General features: G+C 37.1%; 3 protein-coding genes across 5 annotated transcripts; 2 read left to right on the top strand and 1 right to left on the bottom strand.

Annotated features, from left to right (window-relative positions):
• Nucleotides 1–858: 858 nt before the first annotated feature.
• On the top strand, nucleotides 859–2,702 carry LOC132838290 (aerolysin-like protein). Of its 2 annotated transcripts, none has more exons than XM_060858547.1 (2): nucleotides 859–986; nucleotides 1,524–2,702. In XM_060858547.1, the coding sequence occupies exon 2, from the start codon at nucleotides 1,545–1,547 to the stop codon at nucleotides 2,496–2,498; it is 954 nt and encodes a 317-aa protein (XP_060714530.1). In that variant the 5' UTR covers nucleotides 859–986; nucleotides 1,524–1,544; the 3' UTR covers nucleotides 2,499–2,702. The 2 variants fall into 2 exon arrangements, with proteins under 2 accessions (XP_060714530.1, XP_060714531.1); XM_060858548.1 differs by having other exon boundaries at nucleotides 921–986; nucleotides 1,536–2,702.
• A 3,041-nt stretch (nucleotides 2,703–5,743) lies between these two features.
• abhd6a (abhydrolase domain containing 6, acylglycerol lipase a) lies at nucleotides 5,744–17,842 on the bottom strand. The gene is made up of 9 exons (XM_060857607.1): nucleotides 17,725–17,842; nucleotides 15,793–15,924; nucleotides 10,768–10,924; nucleotides 10,498–10,611; nucleotides 9,285–9,417; nucleotides 8,620–8,777; nucleotides 7,219–7,273; nucleotides 7,038–7,138; nucleotides 5,744–6,458 (listed from the first exon to the last, which is right to left on the bottom strand). Exons 2-9 carry the CDS (start codon nucleotides 15,909–15,911, stop codon nucleotides 6,276–6,278), a joined length of 1,020 nt encoding a protein of 339 aa, XP_060713590.1. The 5' UTR covers nucleotides 15,912–15,924; nucleotides 17,725–17,842; the 3' UTR covers nucleotides 5,744–6,275.
• On the top strand, nucleotides 17,404–26,814 carry LOC132837767 (deoxyribonuclease gamma-like). 2 transcript variants are annotated; one of them, XM_060857609.1, is made up of 9 exons: nucleotides 17,404–17,543; nucleotides 20,873–21,003; nucleotides 22,200–22,288; nucleotides 22,486–22,578; nucleotides 22,706–22,818; nucleotides 23,283–23,395; nucleotides 24,137–24,294; nucleotides 26,313–26,409; nucleotides 26,667–26,813. In XM_060857609.1, the coding sequence occupies exons 2-9, from the start codon at nucleotides 20,875–20,877 to the stop codon at nucleotides 26,730–26,732; spliced, it is 858 nt and encodes a 285-aa protein (XP_060713592.1). In that variant the 5' UTR covers nucleotides 17,404–17,543; nucleotides 20,873–20,874; the 3' UTR covers nucleotides 26,733–26,813. The 2 variants fall into 2 exon arrangements, with proteins under 2 accessions (XP_060713592.1, XP_060713591.1); XM_060857608.1 differs by having other exon boundaries at nucleotides 17,413–17,543; nucleotides 20,870–21,003; nucleotides 26,667–26,814.
• The last annotated feature ends 40 nt before the right edge of the window (nucleotides 26,815–26,854 follow it).

The raw sequence follows: 26,854 nt of genomic DNA on the forward strand, positions 1-26,854 counted from the left end.
AACACTGGGCTCTGGGCACTCCACAGAGGTAGAAACTTATGTGAGATTGGGCTGTCAAATGCATTGGTAAGGCAGGAATGGGATGAGGGGATGAGCTGCTTATCTGGCCAGGAAAGCAGTGAGTTGTGGTGCTCTTGCCACGGGAGGCCCAGGATTATTGGGTGCTTGTCAGATTTGGTGACCATTAGCTGACTGCACTCCTGCTGAAGAAACCCAGTGCCAGTTTTGGCAATGATATGGTCACCTTGGAACAGAATACCACCAGAGAATATGAATCTTCCACATGCTATTGCTCTCCTGTTTATCACTCTCACCTGGTCACTCAATCTATGTTGCATATTCTGGAAATAAGCTAAAAATCTTAGTGAGTGGGTCTAAAGTCTTTGCATTGTTTCATTTTCAATCTCACCTCATAAGTGGAAGCTTCAGAAGACTTTTCAAAATAAAAACCCAAAACAGTAAAAGTCCATAACCGTAACTCAGTTTTTTTTTTTTTAATTCTGCTCTCAATTACTCTGTAGCACGGTTTTACATAATATATGCTACATGTGAAAAAACAGGCTTTGGAAAAATACGAATAAAAAATAAACCATTTATGCATGGCATTACACTTTAACCGTATGTTTTTTATTTTCTGGTTCTGAAGAAAATCCTTGTCTCTTTTGTTAGGTAGGGCCACATGAAATGATACATGAAGCATAATAAATGTTTTGGCCCATATCAAACTTTTTTTTATTGTTATTATTATTGTGCTATTACAGGGAAGTTGTCAAACTCATCCTAGACTTGTCTTGTCTAGTGTTGTCTTGTTGAAGCTTATGAGTCTTGTTGTCTAGTATAGTCTTGTTGTAACTTAGGAATTTAGTGGGTTGGCCTAAAACCACCTTTCTGCTAATAAGAGGCAATATAATCCTTCTGTCATATCCACTATACTTGCATTCTTAACAAAACTCTCATTTCTTGTGACCTGCTTCTGACCTACTTCTGTAAGTGTAGCTGCTATTTTGAATTTTATTATATTGTATTCAGCTTAAGTTTTGGAATTATTATGTTTCCAATACTTTCAACAGGAAGATAAATTATAGATATTATAGGCTTTAATGCTTTGCATTATGGTTCCTTTTAATAACATTATTTACCATGTAAGTAAAGATTAGAGTTTTTATAAGTATATTTCAATTATAAAAAAAAACCTGCTTTGCATTTACTTAAAACTTGTTCCTAATTTAACAGTTCTATAGACTGGATCTTGCTTTAGCCTCAGTTCTGAATTTTGATTCAAAAGAACCTTAATGTAAAAGGTTATCATATAAATATTAACAAATAGCTTACTGCAGTAAGAGATCATGGCACTAGCAATGGAATTTCTTGGTAATGTTTTATGATCTCAGCAAGTAATATAAGCTGGAGCTTGACACATGTTTCAGATATTTCAGTATCTTAAAGGTAAACAACGAGGAAAAATAATTCTTGCCTGTTCCTTAGAATATTAAAATAAACCTAAATATGTTTTTCTTTTTAAGGTACATACTAAGTGCATAATCATGTCATACTTGGCACCAATCCTTGAAATTGGAGGGCAAGGAGGACAAGGTTTTAATTTTGATGGTATTGGAAATGGAGCCACACTAAAACAGATCTGGGTGTGGGCTGGTGGCTGGCAGATAAAAGCCATCAAGGTTTGGCTAACTGATGGCCAGTCTAAGCAATTTGGTAACTCTGATGGGAGGTATTCAGAATTTACATTTGAAGATGGAGAGCATTTCGCCTCCCTTTCACTTTGGGGAAACGGAGCTGGAACACGTCTGGGTGCCATCAAATTCAAGACAAATAAGTCCCGAGAGTTCTTTGCACACATGACAGACTGGGGGCTGAAAACAGAATATCCAATTGATGTGGGTTCTGGGATCTGCATGGGAATCGAAGGACGTGCTGGTTCAGATATTGACAGCTTATGTTTTAAATTCATCAACACCATCAAGTCTACAAAGCTAACAAATGTTCAGTATCCCACACTTCACAGTGTGATACCTAATGTGGCTGTTGAGGAAATCAAATCCATGACATACCGTAATAATACTACTGAAACTCAAGAATATAAAATAGAAACCTCCAAAAAAGTCACCAGAAAGTCATCCTGGTCTGTTACCAACAAGCTGGAAGCCTCGTTTAGTATGGAAGTAAAGGCAGCAGTTCCAAAGGTTGTGGAAGTAACAGCTGGATTTAGTCTCACAGTGGGAACCGAGAGCTCATATGGTTTAGAGAACACTGAGGAGAAAACTGAGCTGTTCTCATTTCCTGTTAAAGTTCCTCCAGGGAAAACCATGGATGTGGACATCACTATTGGTCGGGCTACAGTTGATCTCCCCTACACTGGAAAAGTCCAGATTACCTGCTACAATGGCAGTGTGCTGGAGTTTAAAACCAGTGGAACCTACAAAGGGCTCAACTACACTGACGCAAAAGTAGTTGTGAATGAATCTGGAAAAAGCCTGTAAATGATACAGCTTCAAAAATAGCTTGGTGCAGATACACATTTTTTGATCGAGTGATTTTTTTTAGAAAAGATTTTTCTTTCATACTGTTTCACCTACTTCACCTGCTATAAAGATGATTCTTGTGGTTTTTTTAATCTGTAAAGAGTTCAATGAATAAAACTGACCTCTACTTCTGAGTTTGAATAAAAATCTGCATGTGCTAAATTGTGGTATTTGTGTGTGACCTCATTAGTTATCTCATTAATTACCAAATTCCGCCCTTAGAATAAATTCAGATACTTCTCACAGATTTATGTTGAATTAAATGTTCCACTGATCAAGTTGATGGTGCACTAGTGAACTGTATCAATGTGTCTCTTAATTCTCTAACATAAAGGGGATATCCTAAAAACCAAATGCTATAAAATATGGGGGGGAAATATTATATAAACAATAAATAAATAAATAAATAGCTTATGCTTCACTGTGTTACAACTAGGGTTGCAAAGGGGCAGAAAGTTTCCGGGAAATCTCCGGTAAATTTCCAGAAACTTTTACGGTGGCCGGGAAGTGCAAAACAAATTAACAAAACCCAAACCAAATTAACAAAACCCAAACCAAATTAACAAAACCCAAAACACATTAACAAGTCAGACAACCCGGAAGCGGTTGGTATAATTTGTTAATGGAAACTTACCATCATCGGACGAGACACCTTTCATTCACCTTTATATCTTTAATGACAGTCGTCTTGTCCAATGATCGGTAAGTTTCCATTCACAAACTATACCTACCGCTTCCGGGTTGTCTGAATCGGTGCATGAAACACATTAACAAATCAGAAAACAAATTAACAAATCAGAAAACACAACGACATTTCAGACAACCCGGAAGCGGTTGGTATAGTTTGTGATTGGACAAGACACCTGTCACTCAAAGTATACATGAAGTTCAACAGTCTGCCGAAGGGAAAAGTTGGAATGGATTACTGTGGATTAATTCTGTTATTTTCTTGAACGGAGAACTTTATTTAAACGGAGAACTTTACACATTACACATAAGATTCCATACCTGTATATCTTAACTTTCCACGGGAACTTAATCTGGGGAATTTTGGAAAATTACTATTTTTAATGTTTTTGAAAGAAGGCTTTTTTAAAATAAATAAATAAATAAATAATATTGTGAAATATTATTACAGTTCAAAATAATGGTTTTCTATTTTCAAAATAATGTTTTTTCTAATTTATTCCTGTGAACAAAGCTGAATATTCAGCATCATTACTCCAGTCTTCAGTGTCACATGATCCTTCAGAAATCATTCTAATATGCTCATTTATTATCAATGTTGAAAACTGTTTTGCTGCTTAATATTTTTTTAGGAACATGTGATACTTTTTTCACAATTCTTTGATAAAAATTTAACAAAAAAGTTAAAAAGAACAGTTCAATTCCAAATTGAAATCTTTTCTAACTATATAAATCTTTATTATCACTTTTTATCAGTTTAAGACATCTTGCTGAATAATTACACACATATGCATACACACACATATACACACACACACACAAAGAAACATGCACACACAAACACACATACACACAAAAACACTCACACACTCATACACACACACAAACATACACGCACACACACAAAGAAACATGCACACACACACAAGCATACACACACATACACACACACAAACATACACACACACAAACATACACGAACATGCACACACACACAAACATACATACACGCACACACAAAAACACACACAAACATCCATACAAAAACATCCACACAATAAACATACACACACACAAACATACACACACACAAACATACACACATACACACAAAGAAACATGCACACACACACAAGCACACACAAACATACACACATATACATTCACACAAACATACATACAGGCACACACAAAAATTTACACACAAACATACACACACACACACACACACAAATACCCACACACACATACATTACACACACACATTCAGTACATACACATACACACAAAAACACACCCACTCACACAAACACACATACACACACAAACATACACACACACTCACTCACACACACACAAACATACACAAACACTCGCACACACACAAACGCACACGCACATACACAAACATACACACTCACTCACTCACACACACACGTTATAATGTTTATAATGTTGGTATACATGTCATTATAACATGTTGTTATAATGACATGTACCGTTAGGTGGCGATAGTGAGCCGACTCCGGCATTCACTTTTCTATGAACAAGTCAGACGACCAGCTGCTGAAACGTGTTTGTTTATGAGTCAGGAGATGTGTCATGTAGTGATGGAGCTCTTCAGGTGTTTATGTGTGTTTGCTGTGTTTGTTAAGTGTTTTAGTTCACGGGCAGGACGTGATGTGATGTGATGTTGCCAGAGACTCGAAATTTCAGTGACTTTATTTTTATTCTGATTTCTGAGTGTTTTAAAAAAGCCTTTTTATACCTCAATGTTCTTTAACATGAGTCTCATCTTAAACACTACTCATCTGATGTATTTACAATATTTATATTTCACTTTTAAAATGCTTTACAAATAAATTCACAGCCAATTTACAGAGATTTTTGGGTGATGTCTTCACAACCACTGGTTTTAAACTGCAGCACCATATATATGTTATATGTTATTATATATAGCAGGTAATCTGGACTGTCCAGTGTAGGAGAGTCCACAGTTTTCCCTGAAGGGACTTTGATATCCAGTTGATACTTCCACAAGCTCCTTCCTTAACGTCGTCTCACAGCTCCAGTGTCCCCAGTTTATCTGTCCCTCTTTGCGTCCAGCATAGATGTATCCTTTTTTAATGAATAAAATGTAGTGTAATAATGGCCAAACTGCTATGGTATAAATATAGTGCTGCTTTGGTCAGGTAGTCAGCCCACATTCCTCCACACAATTCATTGATTATTTTCCCATAACAGCATATCCCCATATGTATTATTCCTTGTGCTGCTAAATAGCATTCCAGCCCATACAACACTTCTAACTTCAACTAAAGTAAATGTGTGTAATGCCAAAATATACCAGGTATTAATTTACTAGGTAAACATATGTATTAGCTACACATTAAATGTATAATTTTTCATCATATTATATGGTGGGTGTTTAAATTGTATCTAAACATCCAGTAAACTGACAGTCAGTATTGATTAGTCAGGTTATTTTTGTATTAGAAATGTGTCTAGACACAGGGTTATGGCTTCAGTGTTTTTACTAAGTATTCAGAACAATGTAGTGTAGGAGTGCAGTGCATTTTACATGAAAATGAACAATACACCGTTACATTTCAGGACTTAGCTCTTAAATGTGGATTTTAACACAGAAGAAATACCAAACAAATTAAAACTTTATGCTAATGCATACAGTGAAGGCTTCAAAAAGTGCTTCACAGCACAAGGTACACACAATACATGCAGTGTTTCACTGTTACCTAAAAGATCGAAGGACATTTCTTACAAAAAGTAATAATAGTGCTTGTTTTTCTGGGCCTTTTTCTGAATTTAGTAAAACCTGAAACTGTCAGTAAAATGTTATTGCCTGTTATTGGTCCACACTGCAGTAAATTCAGCAATGTTCCAGCAATTCTAGTTCTGTTCAATCTTAAATACTACAAGAGTAAATTTAACCCTGGTGGTCTGTCCCTGAGGGCTCACTAGAAAAATACATTTAAGATAAATTACAAATTTCGTAAAAATAATAAAATCTCGCTGTGAAGTTTCATAGTTTCAAGAAAGCTTTTTGCTGCTAGCGCTTCCTGAATTCTGCTGACGCGTGATGAAGTCCACGATGAGATGAGCAGCTTTCCGAGGACGCTCCATCACCACAGTATGGCCACAGTTGTCTAACAGATCGACTTGGGATCCGGGCAAAGTATCAGCCAAAACAGACGCACCGGATACATCGAGCACCTGCACATAGTATAACCACACTGTCAAATAATAAGATACGATAACAAAACAAGAATGATGTGGCATGGGTACAAAAGTTTACATACCCCACATATTTTCAATGGGAAAATGTACCAATATATTTTTTTTTACAATTTATCTACAAACCAAAAAGTTTAACTATTATAGTGTGAAGAAACAATAAATACTGTCTTTTCTTAGGAAAAACGTTCTTGTCTGGCTTCGAGACTGCTCACAAGGTAAGATATACAGTATAGTCCATACAGACAAGTTCATAAATATTTTACCATAATACGCTGATATAGTAGATATAGTAATAGATATAGTACGTAAAATGAAATAATGGGTTTAAAGAGAGGACCTTCAGATTTGATTTAAGGGTATTAACACTAGGTTAGCAGAGAAAAGTCTAGAGTTGGTTGCAGATTTTGCTTTTGCATTGCGTTAAAAATAACACTTTAATTTACAATAATGTTTGTCGGCCAGTTACTTTTGGTCCTTTCGAAATATTCAACTCAATTCGATTGCGTTAAGGTGTTTTTCTGATGTACGTGACGTGACCTTGTGATCTAATCTGACCTGATCTTGCTTCCCCCAAATGACTTGAAGTGGTGTTGAAATGAGGTGCATGTTGTCATGCAGGCAGTGTCTCGATTTTTCGTCTACTAGCTCCATGAACACTGAAACCAAATGAGATGAATTTTGTAGGCATGTCAGCTTAAAGCAGGCACACAGCAAAATGTTAGTGAATGGAACTGACCTTCACGGTAGAAGTTGTTGTGTGGAATACGGACCTTCACCAACCCCTGAAGGATCTGTTAAAAAAAAAATAATAATAATAATAATAATTAAATACAAATAAAGTCACAAGTACACAATTCTTCAAACTGATTCATATTTATTATTTACAAAAATGACGAAATAAAATCATGGCTGCACCAAATAGGACACCGTTGGGCCGGTGTTATAATCTTTTAAATATTAAATGTTTTGCAAATTTTCCATCTTAGACTACATGTATCACAATCCTTATTTTAATAATTTACAATATAATAATAATAATAATAATTTACAAAAATATTTAAATATTTATCTAACACTTGCAAAAATATTTACATATTTATTAACATTTACAAAATAATAAATAATAAGTAAATTAACATTTACAAAAAGAATGAATTAGCAGGAAAAAATAGAAAGCAATTATATTTTATTAGATTATATTTTAACATGTTGACGTTTAAAATACTAATTATTAATATTCTTAATGATGATATCCACAATCTTTGAAATGTGAGTTGTAAAAAAAAGTCTGATTAAGTTCTAGGGAAAGTTAAAGGAAGCAGATGTTTAGTTCTACATTATATTAAAGCCTATGAAACGTAAGAGCTGAATTAAACGACCTTGACCAAAAGAAATTTAAACATGAGGTCTTCAGTGCATTTATTCATGTTTAGACACTTTTATCTAAAAAGGCTTTACAGAGGAAGCAGAAAACAATCCTAGCAAAAAGTAAAAAAAATAATAATAATAATAATTAAACTCTAAATAAAATCTTTCTGGGCAATGATACAATATGCATGGTAAAGGTTGTAATCTGCATCGTCAAAGTTATTTCTAACAAGTGTTTTAGATTAAAATGATCTTCTGGACTGTAAAAGAATTAAAGCTTTTTAAAATGGCAAAGTCTCTTTTATTCCACTAGGGGGCAAAATAGAGCAATACAACTTAAATTCATTAGCAAGCTGGAAAAATATGATGCTGTGAACACGTCTGTATCCAAAACTACTCTGTAGCTGTTTAACCGTGTACACAAATGTTTTGTCTTATTTGTTAAACATTTTGCAAACTCGTCAGTATGACTAATTTCTTGTAAAAAAAAAAATAATAATAATAATAATAACTCTTGAGGTATATTGCCATTTCAAGGGGAATTAATACTTCTGTGAGTCAGTGTTTATATAGCAAAAACCTTATTTTAAACCTTAATTTAAAATAAAAAATGTAAAAATTTGTAGTCTGTTCGTGTGTTAAATGGTGTTTTAGATATTATGCAGATAAATGAAAAGAGGAATTTGTCTCCACTAAATCAGTGGACTAAACTGCATAAAGCTTTAAAGGGGACTTCCTAAAGCAAGCTGTAGAACTGAGAGGTGTATACCTGATGAGGGATCTTAAAGCGCACAAAGGAGCACAGTTTCAGCATGTCCTCCATCTCCTCTGGAGTTGAGGGGATGAGAGGGATGCTTTGGACATCCGTGCTGTTCTCCAGGTCTCTCAGATGTCTCAAGAATTCACTCTCCTTGGGGTATTTCAGACCTACATGACAAAAAGAGGCAGATGTCTGTGGTCTAACGGGTTCTTGTAATAATTCAGTCACATTATTCTAATGCTTCCTCTCTGTATCTCCCTAAAAAACCTAAACAGGTATCAGCTCAAATCTGACATCTCAGTAAATTCAACACATTATATACTAATTTTGGGTTCTCTTCTACACCTGAATAACGTACTGTTAATCCCAGAGTATGTTCCCTTTTGAGTCTGGTTCCTCTTCAGGCTTCTTCCTCATGTCATTGAGGAACAGACATAAGACGTTCCTCGTTAATTTTTTTCCTCTTTCCTCTGACTTGTTCATTAGGGATCCAAGTCTACATCCAGATTGCTGCAAAGCTGCTTTGTGATAATGCATATTGTTCAAAATAAAACTGAGCCGAATGTTGACCGACACGACATAGATGTTCTTACAACACGCTGCCATCATAAATCTGTGTTTAACATAGTCAGAATATAAGTATGAGGTCTGCGTCAGTGTCAGGTGATACTAACCTGCAGGACAGATCAGTGTGAGACCGGACAGATCAGAGGGATAGCGAGCAGCATAAACTCCTGCTACACAACCACCCATGGATGTTCCCACCAGGTGAAAGGGCTTCTTATTCAGCTGAACACTTTCTACAAACTGCAGAGAAAGCAAAGAGTAAAAACTGCAAGCAAACCGTAATAAAGATGTTGCAAACAGATGTTGCAGCTAGAAATAAAGGTCAGGCTTAAAAGCTCTGCGATTGTGAAACATTTGCTGTCTTAATATTCAAAGCATGTAAGAATCTACCATAGATTTTAATCCGCTAGTTGAAGTTCCTCTTCCTCATAAGCATGCTTACTCAGTGTGGAAAGAGAGAGACATCAGAGTTGGTGTGTAACACAAGGACACAGACACAGTGATGAAAAAAAAAAGCCCCAGACCTCAACAAGGGCATCTATTTTAGGCACATGAATTTGGAAAGACGTGTTAGTGTGACCATGCAGTGGGAGCTAAAACCAAGACAATAATATTACACAGTGGTGTCTGATTGATACTAACTTGGACAATATGGAACATTCTAGTAAAAATGATTACACACTTATCTGATCCAATTGAGTACAGTAGTACAGCTAAGAGCGTCTTATAATGGACTGATGCGGTCCCGTCCCTGATCTGCTGCTGGCATAAAAAAAACTGAAGACCAATGAATAAATAAATGAGAGTGGATTTTAACAAGGATAAATCTAGCTGCCAATCCAATGTAATTAAATAGAGATTAAATGTAGTACTGAAAAATGAAAGCTTTTTTTCTGTAGTCTATTGTCTGAAACCACAAACTAGGAGTGTATAAGGATATTCACAGAGCCGATCCTGACCTCCCTGGGGCCCTAAGCAAAATTCTGCTAAGGGGCCCTCCTACCTGACACGTGAGCCATGTAAACCATTTGCCACACATTCACACTTGACACCCAACTGCTCCCACTACAAACCTCCCTCCTTTTAAAAAAAGTTTGTTCCATCTCTGTCAAAGAGTAAAACAATACAGAATTGAATGAGGTATAAACAAATCTTTATTGAATGGAATATTTTATAATATATACTCGGTATTCAACCATTTTGGAATCTGTAATCTTGCTGTAAGTGGCCTTGCGTAATTTGAGGGGCCCTACGCAACTTGCGTAGTGAGCGTATAGGGCCGATCGGCTCTGGGTATTCAGAAAAAATACTAAACAATACCTGATGTACTCTTTTGACCTGTCCCTCAATGGAGTAGTCCACAGCGCTAGTGCGTGTTGTGCCCTCATGGCCAGGCATGTCAACGCACACCAGATGCACGTTGGTTGGGAAGAACTGGAAGTTTGAAAAATGTGACTTATCGACTTTTTTTTTGCTTTATAATTATTTGGAAATTGAAAGTAATCATTATGTACATACTATACAATACTGTAAATGACAGACAGCTTTGGACGATTTAATGATATAGACAGGATGAGATGAAGCCCATACCTTCACCACACCCAACCACATGTCTTTATGAGCAGAAAAGCCATGAAGCATGAGTATAGATGGCCGACTCCCAGGCTTCCCCCGGTGTGTGTAACAGAAGCGATATCCATCATGCTCTGCATAATCCACCTGTAGCCCCAGTCTCCTCCTCCAATACCTGACAAATAGGAACAAAACACAATTTTTGTTAAGCCAAATGTGGGCGTTTCCTCATAAAATACAGAAAAGTTAAAAAAAAAAAAAAAAAAAAAAGCATTTTAACCCTTAAAAGAGCTCCTAAGGTCAAAAAGTCTTAGGAGTAGTTAAGAGGCTTAAGAGTTTCTTTATCAGAGGAGAAAAAGGCTGATAGGTGAAGAGGGCGAAGAAACGTATTGTGTACAATATTTATTAATAAGAATGAGTTAATAAGATGATACAGATTAGATCGTGTAGGAATTATTTTTGTGACCAATCATATTAGAAATAACATCTCAGACACAACGCATAAATGCCATAGTGACAGATATTATATAAGTTGGCTCAATGACATTTCTTCTTACATTTACTACATTTGTAACATACAGATGTTAGCGCATCTCTAATATGTTCACATGTCGACATACTTTTGACTATGTAACGTATATACTGGACATCACAGCAGCAGAGATCGGTGACTCCCGGCTCTAGAGTCCAGGGTCCAATCATAAAACATGTTGGATATTCCCTGATGTGTATTTGTTTATTTATTTATTTATTTTCATGAACACTTCTGTGTATCCTGCTCAGGGTTGCAGTAGATCTGGAGCCTATCCTGGAAACCTTTATATTAAGATCATTAGACCATAAAAAAAACACTATAATACTCTATGGATGCATTTATAATGATATAAATAATCATATATATGATATTATAATACTAATGAGGATTTTATACAGGATAACTGTTAGAGCAGGATTACACTTTATGTAACAGTATGCATTGATGCTTGTATTTATGCATCCTATAAATAAGCAGGGTTCGGGTTAGGCTGATGCCAAAATTATAACATATACATCTCTTTGCTGCATCTGCTTCTGGGCACGAAACTGCTTTATAGTGTGAAAAAATGCTCATGCGCAAAATTCTGCAGTAAAGGCAGTTAAAATAGTCTCATTATTCTGCTCCTTCTGTAAGTAAACGTGCACCAGGAATAAAAGTCCTACTTTACATTAATAAACAGAAAGGGATTAGTCAGATTAGGTTTAGAGAGGTTTCAGGAACTGAACGTCCTTGTATCAGTGCATCACTCTGACCAGGTTGTGGTGACATGAACTGCTTCTGAGTAATTACACCGTCCACTGTGCAGATTACATAACGCTCAGATGATATATTTCAACAAAAACCACAGAGACCTTTTCATGTCCTTAAAATAGTCTGCAATATGGACGTCCTCTAGTATGAACTGATCTGTGATTATTGTGTTGTGTTATTACTGTTCGATTAGTGTGTCATTTGCACATGTGAGAAGACAAAGTAAAGGCATAGGTAGTTTTCGCAGGCATTATTAGAGACGTGTGTGTTTGTGTATGTGTTTGTGTATGTGTATGTAGGGGTGTAGGTGTGTGTAGGTGTTTGTGGGTGTGTGTGTTTAGGTTTGTGTGGGGGGGGTTGTGTATGTGTGGGTGCATGTGTAGGTGTGTGTCTGTGTAGGTGTGTGTCTGTAGGACTGTCTGTAGGTGTGTGTCTGTAGGTGTGTGTCTGTGTAGGTGTGTCTGTAGGTGTGTGTCTGTAGGTGTGTGTCTGTGAAGGTGTGTCTGTAGGTGTGTGTCTGTGTAGGTGTGTCTGTATATGTGTGTCTGTAGGTGTGTGTCTGTAGGTGTGTGTCTGTGTAGGTGTGTCTGTAGGTGTGTGTCTGTAGGTGTGTGTCTGTGTAGGTGTGTGTCTGTAGGACTGTCTGTAGGTGTGTGTCTGTAGGTGTGTGTCTGTGTAGGTGTGTCTGTAGGTGTGTGTCTGTAGGTGTGTGTCTGTGAAGGTGTGTCTGTAGGTGTGTGTCTGTGTAGGTGTGTCTGTAGGTGTGTGTCTGTGTAGGTGTGTCTGTAGATGTGTGTCTGTAGGTGTGTGTCTGTAGGTGTGTGTCTGTGTAGGTGTGTCTGTAGATGTGTGTCTGTAGGACTGTCTGTAGGTGTGTGTCTGTAGGTGTGTGTCTGTAGGTGTGTGTCTGTGTAGGTGTGTCTGTAGATGTGTGTCTGTAGGTGTGTGTCTGTAGGTGTGTGTCTGTGAAGGTGTGTCTGTAGGTGTGTGTCTGTGTAGGTGTGTCTGTAGGTGTGTCTGTAGGTGTGTGTCTGTGTAGGTGTGTCTGTAGGTGTGTCTGTAGGTGTGTGTCTGTAGGTGTGTCTGTAGTCTTTCATATATATAACTAAACATGTAGTGGAAGAGATGTGGGGTCACTAAGGGGGCTTGTTATAGTGGTGGAAATACAAACTGTTATATTTATTACTGAGTTATTACCCTGCATTATTGGTCACCTGAATTCAGGTATTCTAGTAACACTCCGATAAATAGAGAGAATTTTATTGAACAACAAATGTCATGTAATGAAATATTTCATAAATTTAATCTGTACTGAGGGGATCAGTGACATACATACATACATACATACATACATACATACATACATACATACATACTGTACATACATACATTAAAAATTGCTATCTAATGTATATGCTAACTCTAACTAATCATAAATCAAAAGACTGAATAATTGAAAAAATGTATACATTTAGCAAAAAATATTTAATTATAGTGAATATACTCTAGATCAGGGGTCGGCAATCTTAAACACTCAAAGAGCCATTTGGACCCGTTTCCAACAGAAAAAAAACCTCAGGGAGCCACAAAACCCTTTTTGACATCTGAAATGAAGATAACACTGAATATATTGTTTTTTACCTTTATGGAAAGTATAGAAAAAACTGTAGTGTGTTGCATTTATGAAATCAATGAACTGCTACCGAGTAAACGAAATTTTATTTCTGCAGGCAAACAAAAATATTTTGAACAGTTTGAACTAACCTTAACACATAAAATGTTCAATGTCTAATTGAGTCCTCTTCATATTCATGACATCAACATTTTAACTTGCCGGCTGCAGCAAACCAAAAATGCGTCTGCTTCTGTGTGTCGGATTTCGCAAGTCGGCAGTTATGACGCATATTTTGATCGAGAAAAAAAATTAAACACGGTTTATTTTAATGCAGGGCTGTCAAGTGTCACGCACTGAGAGTGACAGTCGCGCATTTCGGTCTTTTCTCACGCTCTCCCGCCACCCATTGTATTTGTCACGCAGAAAATCTTTTTGACTATTTATCATATATTTAATATGCTGCAGCGCCCAAAATGTATCTGTCTGCACCAATGTCTCTATGGAACCGGGCAGGAATCAAGCGCGTCTCCCCTGGAGTTCTTAGTCGAGCCTGACACTTATCAGCCTATCAAAAAAAAGAGGCTACACGTTAGCCAATCAGAAAATAGCACTATCTGGGTAAGATTTAATGCAACAACCATTGAAAAAATGCATATTCATTAGCGAAGGTATTTTCGCGCTTTGGAGATGTCACGCTTGCCTGTCTTCAAAACTTGAGAGCCCTGTTAATGTTACAAGAGCATCATAATCTTAGAATTACAGTTTTTTAAAAACTAACTAACTAAAATAAAATAAATTTAAATTAAATATTTATTTTCCAAATCTACAGGGAGCCGCAGCAGAGGGATGAAAGAGCCACTTGCGGCTCCGGAGCCGCGGGTTGCCGACCCCTGGTCTAGATGAACTTCACCCTGAAAAATCCATCAGATTCTCATATTTCACACAGGAATCTGTCACCATTCAGTCCATCACCTTTGACCAACTTCTGCTCCATAAAGCCGAAGATAAGCAGCATTCAGAGAACCGTCCCTGATCTTTTTGAGCAGATAAGCAACAAAATGCTCTGTCAGCATTCTACAGTCTGCAGAAGACACTCGATTTTAAGCTGCAGTGGATGTGTGTGTTTGCGAATGCTACAATAACAAGAGGTAACGGTTAGACAGAGATGAAAAGTATGAGTGTACAGGACGGGATGTGGAGTAAAGGGCACGTGACAGCGACCGGGAACAAACAATGATTTCCTTCGTAGTTTACACAGAAGAAAGATTATACTGTGAAAGGCAAAAAAGATTCACAATATTGCTGGTCTACTTGTGCAGTATGTAACACATGAGAGTGTGCTGTTATAGGGAAATAATCAGTGACAGCTATGAAGTTTCCCCAATTACGGCACTTTTTTTAACACCAGCTTTCTAACACAACTTTTTTTATTAAGAAATTTTTAGTTACATTTAATGTTTTAATTTATTTTATTTGTATAGCACTTTTAGCAATGGACATTGTCTCAAAACAGCTTCACAGAACATAAGAAATATACAAAATGTTTAATATTATAACAAAGATTCAAGATTAATATTAGACTTATATTAAAATGTGTTTCTATTTATCCTTAATAAACAAGTCTGAGGCGACTGTGGTGAGGAAAACCTCCCTTAGATGGAAGAAGAAGAAACCTTGAGAGGAACCAGACTCAAAAGGGAACCTTATCCTCATGTGGGTGACACTGGAGGGTGTGATTATAAACTGTTATAATGTTATATTCATATTATTATGAATCATGTCCTTTCTACAGTCAGATACAGTCTGACAATTGTGTACTGATTAGGAGCTTGTTGTCCTCAAAAGTCCTCCTTAATATTCTTGATTATCCACAAATCATTTAGTCATTTTCCTCTTTTTCCTCTAGCGCTGATACTAGAGACTCGTTTCCATAAGTTCTTAAATAAATTAGTTGTTACTATAGAAGCTAGGAGCCGTTATAGAAAATTAAACACCACCTCCTGACCAATCAGAATGTAACTGTGCTGTAGAATAATGTGGTATAATAATCAATCAGAAGAACATTCAGCAGGTCTACAGAAAACTACAGAAAAAAAAAAGTGATAAAAAAGGCGATGGAGGAAATCTAGATCACACTCACCAGTAATAAATCTTGATAAGTGCTGCAGGCCAAAGCAGAAAAGAAGCCACAAAAGCTAAGATGGGGATCGCGAGAGTTCCTCCGGCGATGACAAACATGTTCATCACGTCCAGATCCATCACCACGGTTCACCTTAAATAATAAAAAAAAAGGATATATCATAAAGTGGAAAAGAAGGAAACTTATTTGTGAAGAATTGTACAACACTGCGAGACACTGGAACACTGCGAGAAAAATCCTGCCAACTCAAGCAGCCTCCTGCCAAATGAAACAGATATAGCGATGATTTTCTGTTAGTCTACGATTACAGTACCGTGCGTGTGAAGTATTGAAGAACATCACGCTGTGCGTCATGTAGACAATGAACAATATTCATCAAATACATCAGAACCTCTGCATACAGAAATTAAAGTTTTTTTTTTGAAAAATGAACGCATGTCTTTTCAGACTGTACTTATATATGATATATAAAATGTATAAAATCCATCCAATACCAAAAAATAATGAAATGTGAAAACTGTGATTTTTACAACAACAAAAAAAAATTATAGTACTGTGGAGAAAAACATAAACATTTATACAAACAGAATCATTTTAATTTTAGTGAGAAAAAAATATAAGTAGTCTTAGTCCTCGTTTGTAGTCCTAGTCCTCGTTTTCTAAGAAATTAGCTGAGCAGCTTGCAGAAGCCTCCACAGGTCTTAGTTTTTCTGGAGACTTTCACACTTTTTTTTCCTGCGACTTGGTTCTTTTTTCTTTCTTTTCATTACGTATTTTTGTCTGAAAAATGTAACGTTTTTTATGTAACGTTATGTTCCTTACTAGCAAAGAAATATTTCTGTAACATTTGTAAAGTCATGAACTAATTGACATCTGGGTTCATATACAGGGGATGTAAACTTTTGATCTGGATGATCGGTGTGAATTATTATTTTATTCAACGATCTTTTTTTTTCCACCCAGTTTCAGTACCACTACATGTTTCCCAGAAGACAAAATAATAATCATTTACACAGATCATCCTGTTCAAAAGTTTACACCCCCTGCTCATAATGTATCATGTTGACTTCTTGCGCATCAGTGAATGTTTGCAGCTTTTTCTACTATATGTGTTCGAGTCCCTTAATTGTCCTAAGTTTGAAAAGATGGCCTTAAAATCATACAGCTGCGTTTGTAAAGCAGTCAAACATGCAGAAGATGCTGGAAAACTAAATAATAGTCAGGACCTGAAAGACTTTTTTAGAGCAGTACTTAAAAAATGAAATGCAATTAATATGACTGAGTGATTAATATGAGGTGTGTGTTTATGTCTGTGTGCTTGTGTGTGTGTGTGTGTGCGTGCGTGTGTGTGTGTGGGTGTGTGTGTAAACTTATGACCCCAACTGTACAAAAGGATCCTGTGACACACACTTAACACACAGCATCATCAGATCACATCAGGTTACAGCAGTAAAAAAAGGAGGAAGGGCAGTTATCAGTCTGTTAGGGAACGGTCAGGGGGCAACAGGGGGCATCAGAGGGCAGATTAATATACAGAAGCAGAATGGTATCTTGCTGAGGTTGATGAGTGCAAATGTGCAGATTGAAACATGAATAAAGACCAAAGTCCAAGCAGGTCACGTGACTGCAGCAGCCACTGTACATGTGCACGCGCATTTCTCAACATCTCTATGACCAAAAAAGACGTTAAATAAGAAGAAAAAGAAGTCAAACAGCACCGCGGTTTAGCATCGAAGCTACAACACGTTCAGGTGAATATAAACGACTGGAGGAGTGTTTTAATTATTACCTTACGTGTTACTGCTGTGCAGTTTATCACAAGCAGGAATAAAAATAAAGAAAGAAAGCCGAGGTTTGTTTATTTTAGAGCAAAAAGCGGTTGTTTATCGGTTTTTATCCGTTATAAAGATATAATATTTAAACACAGTTTACCTTTAACAGTCTCCCAGGTGTGACAGGGTTTCTCTCTCCTCAATAGATGAATGTTCCTCCTCCACACACACACACACACACACACACACACACACTTCAGTCTTACAAGATGTTCAGATGATCAGACGATACGAGGTTGCCAGGTTGAATTAAATTCTCCGTTCTCAGGCTAGTTCTATAAACAAATTTCACGTTTTAAGATTCATTTATTGGCGTCAAGCCCCGAAGGGACACCTATTGTTATTGTCGGTTTTATTATTATTATTATTATTATTATTATTATTATTATTATTATTCCTCTTCCGCCATTGAAGTCAATGGCAGCCCATAGAACCGTACGTAGGAAAATTATGAAATTTGGCACACATGTAGAGGCCAGTCTTAGAAGTTACTATAGCAACTGGTGTGTCTAACTCAAACCCTCTAGCGCCACCAACAGTCCAAAAACCCAATTATGTGCTGACTCGTAAGGCCTAGAGACAAAATTGTCTTGCATCATCAGAATCAGAATCAGAAAGGTCTTTATTGCCAAGTATGTTTTCACATACGAGGAACACACACACACTCACTCACACTCGCACACGTACTCACACTCGCACACTCACATACTCACATACACACTCACATACACACACTCACTCACACTCGCACACACTTACACACACACACTTACACACTCACACTTACACGCACACTTACTCACACTCGCACACTTACACTCACATACTCACACACTCACATACTCACAAACACACTCACTGACTCACACACACATACACACACACACACTTACACACACACTCACTCACTCACACACACTCACACTTACACACACATTTACACACAAACTCACTCACACTCGCACACGTACTCACACTCGCACACTCACATACTCACATACACACTCACATACACACACTCACACTTACACACACACACACTTACATACTCACACTTACACACACACTCACACACGCACACTTACTCACACTCGCACACTTACACTCACATACTCACACACTCACATACTCACAAACACACTCACTGACTCACACACACATACACACACTTACACACACACTCACTCACTCACACACACTCACACTTACACACACACACCTACACACACTTACACACACATTTTGAATTTTCAGCGCATCTGATCGGCTTGACCCCGGTATCAGCTATATTTTTCACTTATGATTTTATTCAGTGACATATGACATTACATATTTTGCTTTTTATATATATATATATATATATATATATATATATATATATATATATATATATATATATATATATATTTCATTGTTAATTTCTTTTAAAATTAATATTTATTTATTTTTATGCAATGTGTTAAGTGTTATTGTTTTTATTGTTTTTTTTTCACATATAGTGCATGTTTTTACCCGATTATTTCCTCCGATGATTTAAATTATTTTCATGTGTTTTTTTAGATTTTCTGTTTAACTTGAATGTGATGTTATATTATTCAAATCATTTCATTCTTTTACATAAGTGGGAAAAAATCAGCTCCATGTATACGGGTTTCACAAAAATCTGGCAACACACAGTTGGACGCACGAGCGAGGATTCATTAAAGGGGAAGCATTTTACGCCGACAAAAATGTCCTGGCAGGTGCACAGCGTGGGCTTTGGGTTTAAGTGTAAAGAGGCCATGTTTCCACACCACGTGTTGTCTGACTTGCCCAAAGTTGACACGGGAAAATGTTCAGCACTCAAAGCTTCTACGTTTCTCAGTAACATGACAAGCTGCATTTCTGTCTTTACTTATACAGAGAAAAAAAACAGGGTCTGGATGGGAAAATATACACTGTAGGTGTTTATAGGTGTTATGTAAGTGAGAAGAGGAGCTGACTTGTTTGGTGGAGGTTCTGCAGTATTAAAAATAAAACATGTCATTGAGTAATAAATAAAACACCTCAGGATGGGCTGTTAATTGACTTTTGGGGTGGTAAAAGTAACCCTACTGTGTGTTGGGCCACATCACACCACCTTGTGCTGATGTTTTTGTATTTGACAGACAGACAGACAGACAGACAGATAGACAGATAGATAGATAGTGCATGTTTTCACATGATTATAATGATTTAAATTATTTTGCCATCGAGTAAATTATTTATACTCGATGGCAAGTACATTGGAAGACAGGGTAGAAGTATTCTATGCTTCTTGGTATATTTCATTGGTCCCTGACCTTTCAGACATCCTATTAGACTATTTGTAAATGATTAACAGCATAGTATACCTTTACACCATATGGCCAAAGGTTTGTATACGCATGACCTTCACATCCATATGTGGTTCTTTCACAAACTTATGCCACAAAGTTGGAAGCACACAAGTGTCTGGAATTGTTCCGGCATGACAATGCACCTGTGCACAAAGCACACTCTGTGAAGCTCTATGGTTCGATAATGGTGGAGTGGAACAAACTGAGTTCACATGCACATGACTGAACCCAAGACCCCCTCAAACGACCTAACTAATGCCCTTATGGCTGAATGAGCAAAATCCTCACAGCCTTCCCAGAAGAATGAGAGTTATTATATCTTCTAAGAGGGAATAAATCCAGAAGATCATGTTTTACAAGCACATGGGGATGATTAGTCAGGTGTCCAAATACTTACGGCTATATTGTTTATGATTTGTCACGCAGAAAAATGTTGTAGATGACAAAATGGTGAATTCATATGTGTGTGTTTGTAGATTTATTATTAATCTACTTCTATGCTTATAAGTTGCATAAATTCAACACTAATAATGAATAAATTGTTAACTCCATTTATAACATACACTTTCTCATATTTGTGACCAGACCTTATTGCAGTCCTCGTTTACAGTTCTCAGCTCCTCACGTTCGAGAGCCAGACATTCGAATCGATGCTTCTTATTAACCTAATAGGGAGTTGCTTACAGACACAAACAGGATGTGTGTGCTATTTTTGTCTACATGCTTAAGCAGTTCACACAATAGTTCCTAAGAATAAAGGCTTCGTCTATAAATAGTGACAATTTTGCAGAATATAAATAAGGAAGAAATAACACTGAGGAAGTGCTGTCATGTAGAACTGAAGAAACTTCATCTTCAATGTTTCTCATTTACCGTGTCCTCCTCCAGCAGAAATGAAGCTTGCTGTGTTTCTCCTGCTGAGCCTCGGAGGAGTCCTAAGCCTCAAAATATGTTCCTTCAATATCAGATCCTTTGGAGAAAGCAAAATCTCCAAAGCTGATGTGCTGAACGTGATAGTGGAGGTGAGATTTGTTTTAATGTCTCTTCAGTGTTTTGTTTAATTAAACATCCTTTATTGAACAGTAAATTATGCATATTGCACAGAATGCCTTAGAAATCAAACATTTAGAAAATATCATTTATTACATAAGTATAAATGTACATAAATAAATAGTATCGTCTATATTGTTCAAATTAGTGCCTTTTATTAGAGAAAAAATAAATACATTATAAAGAAATCTTTCAAACTGCATAACCTGCCGCTAGGAGAAGTTTCTGGGCTGTAAACAGAAAGCTTGGACACTCAGTAAATGTATTCATGGGAATTTCTGGGGGAAATTTCATGGGAACATTTATTCAACTCCACAGTTTTAATCAGTGTTTCACTTCCCATAGTAATCGTTATTTTTCTCCCTCCTTCTCACAATGCTGATGTTATCCTGATACTATTATGTTATATATATTAATATCTCTGCAAAATAGAGGCTTGAGTGTATTTTTTTTTAATCCTGTTCCCTCATCGTATTTGTTTATTTCTCCAACACATTCCCTGACCAGCGATAATGCGTTAGATGAAGATGAGTGAATGAGCTCAGATGAGTAAATGCCTCATAGCCTCCAGCACACTCTAATTTTAATCACTGTGGACGTTTGTGCTTCAAACGCCAATCAAGGTTTTCGTCGGATGCCACAGGATTTCAGTCACAATGTACACCTATAGTGTAAAGGTGCTGTAAAAGAAAAACATTTTCTCTAACGTATGTACAGTAGTTATCAGCCGTCACTCAAGTCCTTATTCACAACTTTATATAAACAAAATGAGAACTGCAACATGTGCTAGGTCTTTTTAGGAAGTGAAAGGGGATTTATGGAGTTTCTGTTAAGGTTTGTTGTGTCAATTTCATGTCACATTGTTTCTAACACAAAAGCTGAGAAATGAAGATTAATGGCCTCCCTTTTCCAATGAGGAAATCTGTGGCTAGTTTCAGGTGTTTTCTGTAGTTTTTGGAGATGCATTTGGGGAGGATTTATATATATATTTTGCTAAACCTGGCAACCCTGGAAAATATTATTTCAATAGGAAACTTTTTGTTGAACAAATATACATCTAAACCTGCTCAAAATGAACTGCTTAAATGATGGATGGATGACTGGTAAGTGTGAGGTTTCTCTAAAATGTAACGCCATCCATAACAGTCCATAACTGTTCACCCTGCAGAGTATCAGCCGCTGTGACATCATGCTTGTCATGGAAATCAAAGATGCTAAGGGCCAAGCGTTTCCTCGGCTGATGAATCATCTCAACAGGTTTGCATGAAAACATTAATATACAGATCAATATACAGGGCTAAAAATCTCATCACTTTTACTCTGGCATCCCACAATAGATTACCACAAATACACTCTATGTTAGCAGATCATATACCTTAATAATTCTAGCAAAAAATAAATAAATAAAACCTGTGTAAAGTGGTATTCACTGAGCAACACATTCCATTTTACAGGAAGTACAGCAGACATAAGCACGAATATGGCTACGTCATCAGTCAGAGACTAGGCCGAAAATCTTACAAGGAGCAATATGCCTTTGTCTACAGGTACACTCCATTCTGGTGGATTCACACACCAGAAAATATTGAGAATGAAACTGCAATAGCATAAAGCACATGTGGTTAGTGACATGCTTTACTAAACGCTCAATAATCTTATTTCCTGTACACACAGGAAAAAGCTTGTGTCTGTTAAGTCGGTTTATCAGTATCCTGACATGCAGCCTGAAGACATCGATGCCTTCGCCAGAGAACCTTTTGTTGTGTGGTTCTCATCACCAACTACAGGTTAAAAACAAAAAAACAAAAAAAAAAAAAAAAAAACTGACTTCCTTTAATGTTCCCTCTAATAACTGATGTGTAATTGCATGTTACAGAACAAACATGTTGCATAATCAGATGCTTCTATTATGGTGATCCTGTTTTTCCTATCCAGTGATCCGGTGAAACGGCACTTGACCTCAGCAACATACACTAGTTTGTTATGTAGCTAGTGCACTAATTCAGTAGTTTGCTAACAAGCAAATTAAATAAAGCAACATGTTCCTTCTTTGTTTTTTGTTTTTTTTGTTTTTAAAAAAAAGAACATCGCATCCGATCCCGAAGTTGTGATCTTAAATGCAGAAATGTGGGGGGTTTTTTATAACACTGTATAATAAAAGAATGGATTATTAGGAATTAAGAACATCAGTGATATCCATAAGTCTAAATGGAAGTCTGACTTTAAGTTGTTTTTTTTTCTCCTGTTACAGAAGTCAGGGATTTTGTCATCATACCTATTCACACACCACCAGAAGCAGCAGTTAAAGAAATAGACGAGCTCTATGACGTTTACCAAAATGTCTCTCAACACTGGCAATCACAGGTGAAAGAGCTTTATGACACATTCAGAGGTATGACACAAAAGATCTCGAATTCTCAAACCTGATTGGTCAGAAGTTTTCAATAACGACAGCTCAGTAAATCATGCTGGCTATAAGATCGAACCCCTGTTTTATACTAACGAACTCATGCTAATCCGTTATCGTTTCCATAGCAACAACTAGAGCAAAAGTACTTGTATGGTTGTTGATTATCTGTAAGATGTTTATTTGACATTCGGGAAAGGAGCCTCCACTTCAAAAGAAGAGGCAGATGAGGGAATGGTTGGCTATAGCTGCTACAACGTAAGAGATCGCAGGAACTAACAACTTTCTTGGATTTCCCTAATCATGTTTTTATTAGGAAATTTAAAACAAAAAAAGGGTATCAAAGAAATAAAATACTTACGGTTGTGCTGTTCGAGGAAAAAGCCTATACTGTGTACACTATCAACTATTCTACAAAGACTTTTACTCTATATCTGTCTGCTTAATGCAGTAAATATTTATATATTTTTATAAATATTTTTTCTACAAAACATTTTTTTTGATATTTGGACAGTAAAGATTAAAGGTCACAGAGGAGAAGCTGAAATAAGAGCTACGTTCCCCTGAACAAGTGTAACTGATCTTTCGTCACTTATTCAATGCACTTGGTGACACACTGGGTCTCGGATTACTTCTCCAGTTCAAGCCTCAGTTCCTGTTTCACCTCTGTCCTCACATCCTGCATTTCTTTTTAACAGAACTTCATCATCATGGGCGATTTCAACGCCGCCTGCGGCTACGTCCCCAAGAAGGAATGGCGAAACATTCGCCTGCGATCAGACAGCAGCTTCGTGTGGCTAACTGATGACAAGTTGGACACTTCAGTGAAAGAGTCCACAAAATGCGCTTATGACAGGTCAGGAATTAACAAAAAAACAACAACAACAACAAAAGAAAGGTGTTTTCATGTCCCCAGTATTTTCTTAACTGAGATCAGACTATAGAAAGTAGACATTTCTGCTGATACTCTGTTATAGTCCATAATGGCACCATAATTAAACACATTAAACCTCCAGAACCATTCAGGAGTTCAGAGGAATGACTGAGGAATGATAAAGTTACGTTTACACATTTCACATGATTTTATTGCAACGCTTAAGAATCTCCAGTCATTGTTCCAACTACTGGTTACCATGGTAATAATCGTTATCATTAGGTGACAAAACTAGCATTCGAAATCACTTTTCTGCCATTAAGATGAAACATTTTGGGAGGAGATTTGGAGTTTGCTTATAAAATCCAGCAGTGTACAGTACATCTCCATCGTATCATGAATAAAAGATGAAGGAGGAGCAGCATGCGCTCAACTTTTTACTTCCGTCGGTAGTCGCCGCATAGAGGCGTCCCATATTTGCATAACATTTGAATGCTTTTCTCATGTTTGTTGCATCACTGGACACGCCAACATCTAGTAGCCGACAGTTGCTGTTGTTCACGTTGCCAGATGACGTGAACATCTCTGTACATGCAAGCGTAGCATGATAAGATAAGATATACCTTTATTCGTCCCACAGTGGGGAAATTTCTGTTACAGCAGCAAAGAAAAGAAATGCAAATACATCAAAGAATAAAGACATAAATAGTATACAGTATATACACAAAACAATATATAAATACAAAGAAGAAAAAGAGACCACGAGTAAGTAGTTCCACTAACAGACATATTGCACACAGGTAATATTGCACGGTTTTAAAATTTATGTTGTTGCACGTGTTGTTTAAAATACTTTGTTATCGTTATTAATGCAGTTAAACAGTAATAACTGTGTATTATGGTGACTGGTTCACTGGGAGCAGCTTTGATTGTAAAGTCTATTAGCAGCAGGGAGAAAAGTGTGTCTGTATCGCTCCTTCAGACACTTAGGATCTTGTAACAGTCTGTCACCGAAGGAGCTGCTCAGAGATAAATCCGTTTCATACAGGGGGTAAGAGTCGTTCTCCAGCAATGATGATAGTTTTGCTACCATCCTCCTTTCTCCCACCTCCTGTACAGTGTCCAGAGGAATCCCCAAGACTGAGCTCGACGATATGCAACAGAACTGATATGTAACAGAACAGTGCACCAGAAAGGGTTAACCAAGGTCACTTTTCCTATCAACAGAGCCATCCAAACTGATATAAATGTGCAAATATAAGATCATGTAGAAGATTTATTAATTCAGTGCTCAGTTTATAAAGTAAGAAGAAGAATACAAGAGTCAAACAAAACACTTTTTTTATTATTCTTCTACATTTAATACAATTAACACAAATGTGTTTTTCTACAGGGGGGTATGGTGGCTTAGGGGTTAGCACGTTTGCCTCACACCTTCAGGGTTGGGGGTTCGATTCCTGCCTCTGCCTTGTGTGTGTGGAGTTTGCATGTTCTCCCCGTGCCTCGGGGGTTTCCTCCGGGTACTCCGGTTTCCTCCCCCGGTCCAAAGACATGCATGGTAGGTTGATTGGCATCTCTGGAAAATTGTCCGTAGTGTGTGTGCGCGCCCTGTGATGGGTTGGCACTCCCTCCAGGGTGTATCCTGCCTTGATGCCCGATGACGCCTGAGAGGCACAGGCTCCCCGTGACCCGAGGTAGTTCGGATAAGCGGTAGAAAATGAGTGAGTGAGTGAGTGAGTGAGTGTCTTTCTACATCTCCTGTATAAATTTTGTCCTGTGCAAGGGAACCAAACACTAAGATTCCTCTAGAAAAAAGTTGGATTAAATTCTGTTAATTCTTTTTCTGCTTCACACTTTGAAGGTTTTCATTTTGTTATAACAATAATCTTCACTCAGCACCTGTCTAATACTGCCACACAGCACAAGCCACAAACAATTGTCATTTAAATCACTAATATAAGGGATAGGACAGTCTGATCTCCACGCTATGTATCCTACAGGGTCGTTCTTCACGGACAGAAGATGATCCAGGCGGTCAAACTGGAGTCAGTAGAAGTGTATGACTTCAAAAAGGCATTTGGACTCACTGAACAAGAGGTATTTCACACACATACAAAAACACTAGGGAATATGTGCTTTCAGGCTGCCTGTAAGTCCATTAGAGGCTCCAGTACTGATCCTTAGCTGGAGATCTGATACATGTGGTGCTTGTTAGTTCAATATACAGTGCAGAAGCATTCAGCAATCTACTGATCGTTCTTTTTAATAACTTTGTTTATAGAATTGAATTGGTTATTCTTGTTACAGATGAATGTGTGCTATATAAATTATTTTTTTTTGGTCCCTCTCCCTAGGCTTTGGCTGTGAGCGACCATTTCCCTCTGTGCTTTACTGTCAATGCAGCTCAAAGAAAAGGTTGAATTTTAACAAGTGTTTTCACATTTTATTAACAGTAATAATAATTTTATATATATATATATATAAACAATTAAAAAAAAAAAATCACTACTCTATATAATCAGGTGTCATCAGATAAAGATTT

This window comes from Tachysurus vachellii, chromosome 22 (assembly GCF_030014155.1).
Source record: "Tachysurus vachellii isolate PV-2020 chromosome 22, HZAU_Pvac_v1, whole genome shotgun sequence".
NCBI lineage: Eukaryota > Metazoa > Chordata > Actinopteri > Siluriformes > Bagridae > Tachysurus > Tachysurus vachellii.

Bases quoted from the DNA above. Each gene is read 5' to 3' on its own strand.
- LOC132837767 (XM_060857609.1), top strand. From the start codon at position 20,875: ATGAAGCTTGCTGTGTTTCTCCTGCTGAGCCTCGGAGGAGTCCTAAGC. The intron at 21,004-22,199 runs GTGAGATTTGTT...TTCACCCTGCAG, and splicing joins TGCTGAACGTGATAGTGGAG to AGTATCAGCCGCTGTGACAT. The intron at 22,579-22,705 runs GTACACTCCATT...CTGTACACACAG, and splicing joins CAATATGCCTTTGTCTACAG to GAAAAAGCTTGTGTCTGTTA.
- abhd6a (XM_060857607.1), bottom strand. From the start codon at position 15,911: ATGGATCTGGACGTGATGAACATGTTTGTCATCGCCGGAGGAACTCTC. The intron at 10,612-10,767 runs GTATGGGCTTCA...TCAAACTTCCAG, and splicing joins TGTGGTTGGGTGTGGTGAAG to TTCTTCCCAACCAACGTGCA. The intron at 8,778-9,284 runs GTTAGTATCACC...TTTGTCATGTAG, and splicing joins CACACTGATCTGTCCTGCAG to GTCTGAAATACCCCAAGGAG.
- LOC132838290 (XM_060858547.1), top strand. From the start codon at position 1,545: ATGTCATACTTGGCACCAATCCTTGAAATTGGAGGGCAAGGAGGACAA.